Source organism: Apaloderma vittatum, unplaced genomic scaffold (assembly GCF_000703405.1).
Source record: "Apaloderma vittatum isolate BGI_N311 unplaced genomic scaffold, ASM70340v1 scaffold30066, whole genome shotgun sequence".
In the NCBI taxonomy this organism is placed as follows: Eukaryota; Metazoa; Chordata; class Aves; order Trogoniformes; family Trogonidae; genus Apaloderma; species Apaloderma vittatum.
The window spans coordinates 1,088-7,953 of NW_009720538.1; the positions used below are offsets into that span (position 1 = coordinate 1,088).

A 6,866-nucleotide genomic window follows, 5' to 3' on the forward strand; every position below is an offset into this window, starting at 1 on the left:
GGAGGAAGAGCCAACAATTCGAAAGGTTCCAGGACCCTGCAACGACTTGCTAATGTGGCCTTTCCCGTAAAACATCAATGAAGTGTTAATAGTGGGAGACAGCAAAATGCTCAAGTGTCTGTAGGCTATGTCTGGAGTCTACTTTTGTGGAATGTATTTAAGAAAAGAATAAAAAAAAAAGAGTGTTTTGCATGCTTATGCTCTTGCAGACGTTTTACACTAAAATCTCACTAATTTTCTCTTGTAGTTAACCTGCCTCTCTAAGGAGTTCTAGTGACACTAAGTTTTTGCTGCTGACTAACTTCTGTAAGTGTTCTGTTGTCTTGTTAAGCATGACTAGTACGCATGACTTGTCCTGCATGACTAGTAAATTGAGCTTTAAAATTCCATGTCTGTAGTAGAGTGAAAGGTAGTCCTTGTGCACCACCTGGTTAAACTGAAAAAGGGGCTTGTCTGCCTAATTTAAACCTGAATGTTTTGCATGTGTGGGGGTTTTTTTCTGATTTTCTAGACTATCTGTTGCATAGCAGGTTTTTGCCCCCTGTAATGGCTTCTTTGAAAGAGATGTGGCTGATTCCTCTAAGCCAGTGATAAGGTATATTGTAATCGTGACCAAGCTGGTTTTTGATTTGCAATTTACTAAAGAATATGCGTGGCCTTGAATGTAGATTTTTAAGTAGAAATGCCTTTCTAATCTGACTGCTCTCAGAGTGGAAATAGGCACTCAGGGAAGTGAAAGCGGGTATCCGGGTTGCTCCTGTTGATATAAACACACCGTGTAAATGATGCTTATTTCTTTCCACTTGTTAAGTGGCATGCAAGGCACAATTTTTAAAGACTTTCAAAGTCTAGGTCTTTCATTTAAGAAATGCCGAGGTGCCACTTAGTGGTGTGGGGCTTTTTATTACGTATCTATGCTGTGACCACACTCCATCTGCTCCACCTGCCTTTTGTGGAACTTGCTGTTTAAGTGTTTTATTCAATTCTTTTCCAGTCACAAGCATAACAATGGTCAACCTATGTGGTTTACACTTGGCATAAGGGAAGCTATCAAAGGCTGGGACAAAGGTTTGAAGGACATGTGTGTGGGAGAGAAGCGGAAGCTGACTATTCCACCAGCCCTTGCTTATGGAAAAGAAGGGAAAGGTAAAACACCTGAAGTCCTTCCCTTTAATTGTTTTTAATCTCTGTATTTTATTGTTATTCTTTGCCTAAGAGGTTAGCAAGCTTTCTTAAAAGCCTGATTCCATTAACTAAGAAAAATTAAGAGAGTCAAGTGCACTTTCTCACAAACTTTTCTGCAGAAATAACAATTAAGTAGTTACATGGTAAATGGGGGGGGGGAAGAATTGGTGGTAGCTTCTGTGCTGTTTGTTCTGAGTGTCTCTTCTGTTAGTGCAGTGCTCAGCAGTGCCCTGCTTTTTATTTATTTCCTTGCTTACTCCCCCACCCCTTTCTTTTTACAGCCAAGCTGGAAGTGGTTGCTTAGGTAACAGTTGGCTTTTTTGTCTGTTGCATCTGTGTTTGTGGCAGTACTTCATGAATGTGCATGTGCAAGCCTCATTCTTGCTTGCAGGTTTCTTTTAGAACCCTAAAAAAACATTCTGTACTGCTGCTCAACCACTTCTTAGCTGATACAGTGAGAAGTCACTGTTTATTTCTCCATGTGGAGACAATTCTTTCCCTCTTTTACCTGCTTTTAGTTTGCACAGTGACCCTTGTTTTCCACAGCAAGACATGCAGGTACATGGGCAGTCACGCTGACATCTGCTGAAAATGTACTGAATGATGTAAAGACAAATAAAAGCATTGTTTGTAGTGTTTTCTCAACCTGTCTACTACTGATGGCATCTGGGCTTTTTCCTTTCAAACAGCTCCAGATTTCTATTTTAATAGAAAGACCAGATCCGGAATTTGTAGTTAAATGAGTGACAGCTTGAACAATGCGGGAAGGTTACTTTTTCTGCTATATGAAGTTTGTTTTAGTTAACTTTTTTTAGCAATTATTAGCATGACCACAGTTCTCATGAAAGAACTAAGGTAACGTAAGCTTTCAGAGCAGAAAGGGTAAATATCTTGGAACACAGAATCTGTTTTCTGTCGTCTTCTATTAATCTGAGACTGTTTCAGGAATGAGGGGTGCTTGCATGTCTGTATCTTCTGGCAAGTAGGGCTGAACACAGGCTAAGGAGTACTCCATACTCCTCCGTGCTAAGTAGTGCTCCATATATACAACATACTCCGTGCCCTCCTTTCTTGAAAGTATTTGTATATAAAGCACTACAGTCGTTCTTCAAAGACATGCTAAGCCTCACCGTGGTGTTTAGTGCAAGAAGGTTGATCAAGTAAACATTAACTGCCATAAGAAATTACTTGCTTTAGGAAACTTGGAAGTATTTGAACATAATTTTGTTGCTATTTTCAAATGATGCCCTTCAAGAGAGTTATTCTGTTTTCTTCATGCTTTTCTCTGAATGTTCATGATTTCACTAGCTTCCCACCTCACTTGCTGTCTGACTTGAATGATGAGTCAGGTGCCTTTTTCTGTAACACTCAGAAAAGTCACCTGTGTTCCAAACTCTAAGCAGAAGTTTCTGAACATTCATTCATCCCAGAAATCTATGAGCCTGTTTGCCGCAGCTTGGCGTGTATTTAATGCCAGAACTCCAACATAGCTGTGGATTTCCCCCCGCCGCCGCCTCTCTTCTCAAGGCACATGAGTATTTTTTTGGGGGATGCTGCCATCCAATATAGAAATATATTTGGTCATATCCAACCTCTCTATAAGGAGCGAAGTGGTGTGCTTTAGGTCTTTGGCAGTACTTTCAGCTGTCAGCATGAAAGTGCAGCACATTGCTGTAAAAGCCAAGGCCTGATAAACTGAAATCCTTGAGGGGTGGTGACATGGGGAGGGTGGTGGTGGCCTTTGGCACTATAAGGAAATTATCAGTCTGTTTACCTCCATCAAAAATGGTGTGATGCCAACACCTGCCTTTTAAGCAGGTTTATATACTTGACTTCTGCTGTGTGTTTGGAAATAGCTCTGTGCTTTGTGTGGCAGTCCAGACACAGCAACGGGATAGTGACACTGTTGCTGCCCTTCTGTCTTTTTCTACGAGCAAAGTCTTTCCCTTGGCTGAACAGCCGGTACAGTTGCCAGTAGAGAGGAATTTGGAGACTGTTGGGGTTATGGTGTGTCAGGAGTTCTCCCTTCTTCCTAACCTCTCCATCAGTCTTGGCTGTATGTTGTGGTAGTGCCCCCCTGGCTGGCTGTACAGTCTCTTTTACTGTTTTCTACTTCATCTGATTCTGGCCATGGAAAAAAACCAAACATACGGAATTTTGTCTGATAGACCTGTGATGATGATTGCTGTATAGAAGCTCCCATCAACATGTACTAGTCTCTAACAAAGCTACTTGCATTTGAAGTTGCATATGTGCTTTAAAGGCTGTTCAGGGTCCAGTACAGTCTGCAATAATTACAGTTATCTCTGTTACAGATACTGATCTTGCTAGTTCAAATTCCAGAGTGCTTTGAAAGTAGAATGATTAGCAGAACATTGCTCTAATGCTTATGGCTTTTGTATGGCACTGAACATGTAGCCTTTTTTAACTTCTTTCTCCGTGTTTACCATTTGGGGCAGGAAAAATTCCACCTGAGAGCACACTGATTTTCAACGTTGACCTTCTAGAAATTAGGAATGGACCAAGGTCTCATGAGTCATTCCAAGAGATGGATCTCAATGATGACTGGAAATTGTCCAAGCAAGAGGTGAGCGGGTTACCCTTCTGAGCAAACCCAGCAGGATGGGATAGTGGAAAGGGAAAAATAAGCTCAACTTGATCCTGTCGGGAAAGTATTTAAACACAAGTTAAATTTTATCTACTGCTGAGCAACTCTGCATGCAGAATACACACTATTTAAGAGTGCTTCAGGCAGTTAGTTATTGGGTGATGCACAGTACAGGTAACTAGGACTACCGAGTTGTTAGCGTTACTACTGAGCTGATATACTCGTTATTAATGGTAAGATACCCAAAAAGTCATTGCTGACCAGGTGGTCATTAGTCTTGTGGGGAAGGGTTAGTGTCTCTTCTTCCCTGGAGATGACTTTCAATGTTGCAGCCTTACAATTCTCTGCCTTTTTTTTTTTTATTTTTTTTTGGAGTGGGGTGTGTTTTATGCTTTTTCAGGTTGATATCTTTCTTTCTGAATGCTGTTGAACTACTATTCCTAGCTCAACAATTAAGCTCCTGTCTGTGCTTTGCTTTTCTTGCATGGCTTCAGCTCACATACTTTATTGCACCTTAACACTAGATTTATTTTTTTTCCAGTAAAACTGAGCCAAGGATGCATATGTATGCTGCACCAATGCTGAGCCATAGATCCCAGCAGAACTGCTGGGCCGGGGCTTCAAAAGTGGCCTTGGTCAGCTGAGGCATAGGAATGGGGCACTTGGATGAAGTAAAACATCTTAGAAATAAAACTGGACTTCAGGGCTTTTTGGAGTTAGCTGCTGATTTACTAGTAAACTGGAATTATAAATTATTCTGCTACAGGACAGTCCTGCTTCATAGCTTTTGCTGTCTGAAGGATGTGTATTCAGCATTATTTACCTTCTATTTGTCTCTTATTTTCAGTCATCTTTTTTGATGTGCAAAAGTTCTCTATGAGAAGTTAAGATAAACCACTGAGATTTTTGATTTGGGGCTGGTACAATTCGCTAGACCCAAAGGACTCATATTCTGTACTGTTCATCAGACCGTGTCAGTGTGTGCAATGTATGTGTTTAGAAATGTAAGCAATGACCCTAATAAATACCAGAATGAGAAATGAATAAGCCAGACCTGAAACGCAGCCCATTTATCTTGTTGTTAACAGTCCACTGTTAGACTTCTTGTTATACAAGTGGTATCTGTTTAGCAGGTGGGCATGATGATACTGATATTCTTGTAGAAGGCTCTGCCATTTAGAATCTCAATAGTTAAGCTCTAAACTCGGCAAAAATAATTTGATGTTGTTCAAAACACTACTCACCATTAGTAACTAGCTTAGTGTAAATAACTATTCCACTGGTCTGTTTGAAAGCTACCTTGAGTCTTTATACTTAAAAATTTTGAGATGTCTAGAAATAAGTGTTTAATAATGTAGTTCCCATTAGAGCAGCAAACACGGAGATTGTGGATGGATTTCTGTATGTGTTTGGGGTGGCTCTTCATATCTGTTGGTTTGTTGAAGTGCTAGGATGTGAAAAAGCTGTTTGGAACTCTGCCCAATTGGTAGCTAATAACTTCTGCCTGGGTGTTTCTACTTTACTGTATAGGCATCAGATGAGAATTTTTCCTGGCTATTTTTTCAGTCAGATACTGTAAAGGTATGGCAACTGACTTGCTAGTCTTTCTGTCACTTAGATCACTGAAGGGTCTTTCATGCCTGAACAGGGCTGCAGAATCAGTCAGACAAGAATTATTCAGGAAGGGGCATAGGAAGGAAGGCATCTGTTGGCTAATACAACCATAGCGGCACCCTCTCTAGGCCACAGTAATCAATTCTGTCGTAAGCCTGAAAACATTAACTTGTACCTTTTGTCTAATAGGTGAAAATTTACTTAAAGAAAGAATTTGAAAAACATGGAGCGGTGGTAAATGACACTCAGCATGATGCTTTGGTTGAAGACATTTTTGATAAAGAAGATGAAGACAGCGATGGGTTTATCTCTGCAAGGGAGTTTACATACAAGCATGATGAGCTGTAGAAAAGGCCAGCATAATTTTTTTGGCACAAATAACAGCAACTTAGACTGTCTGGTTCACCTGTCATCTTAATTCTGTATTTTGAAGTTGACGGCTGCTGTTGGCAAAGAAACACTTTGTTTATGTAAAAGAGAATTTCTGTTCATTATGTACAAATGTTTTAAATGACTTTAAAGTATGAACATGTACCTCCTTTTATGCAACAGACTTGCACATCAGTGTTTTTTAAAAATCTATATTAACTTATTTTTCAAAAATGAAACAAACTTTCCAGTTATGAAACATTGTGAACATCAAAATCTATTTCAGTGCCTTTCTGTGATTTTCTTGTGTGTTAAGATCACTTTCAAATATTCCTTTATGTATAACTTCTAGTCTGTGATTTAATTACTTGACCTTCCATGTGTGTCACTGCTTAAAACAGTCTGCTGACCTTGCCTTTTTTTTTTTTAAAGATATACAGGAAGACATCAGCCTCTCTTTATACAGCTAAGAAACTGATACAAAGGTGAATGAGAAGAATGACTGTCCGGTGCTGAATTTGTTTTTCTAAAGGGAGAGTGTTATCAGCTGCTAACAATTGTCTATGTTTTCCTTTAGATTATGTGAACAAAGGAGGAGTTAAATGTCAGGCTGAGTTTTTGAATGTCAGCAATGCTGTAAGAAATATCCATCATTTGGGAAATAGGTTGTGCTGCAGTGCAGAGGTGCTGTCCTTTACCTATCCAGACATGTTTGGTTTGAAATTTGGAGCTTGCATTCATGAAGAAAAATCATACCTTCTCTCAAGTTTTGAGGAAGCTCTTGAGCAAAATGTTACGAGTCTGAAGTCTTTCCCCGTTGCAGAAGGGGAAGAGCACACTGCCAGGAGCGCTGGTATGGCCTGAAGAACAGTTTGCATTGGCTCACCTGCTCTGCAGCTGCCCGAGTTGCAGAACTGGTTTGATCATAGGCCTTTTGCAGTATTTTCGCAAGTAGCACATGAGTGATGTGAATATTTAGTAATGAAGAGATTTTAGAAAAATAGAGGCATGAGGTAAATGTGTCTTTACAGAGGTGGAAACCATGAGGATTTCAACTAGTTTGTGGGGTTTTTTTGAACTGTTTCTGGAG

At 40.0% G+C, this 6,866-nt stretch overlaps 1 protein-coding gene across 1 annotated transcript; it reads left to right on the plus strand.

Moving 5' to 3' along the window:
- The first annotated feature begins 235 nt into the window (after positions 1 to 235).
- FKBP14 (FK506 binding protein 14, 22 kDa) lies at positions 236 to 6,015 on the plus strand. The gene is made up of 4 exons (XM_009871049.1): positions 236 to 306; positions 995 to 1,146; positions 3,645 to 3,772; positions 5,597 to 6,015. Exons 2-4 carry the CDS (start codon positions 1,020 to 1,022, stop codon positions 5,753 to 5,755), a joined length of 414 nt encoding a protein of 137 aa, XP_009869351.1. The 5' UTR covers positions 236 to 306; positions 995 to 1,019; the 3' UTR covers positions 5,756 to 6,015.
- The last annotated feature ends 851 nt before the right edge of the window (positions 6,016 to 6,866 follow it).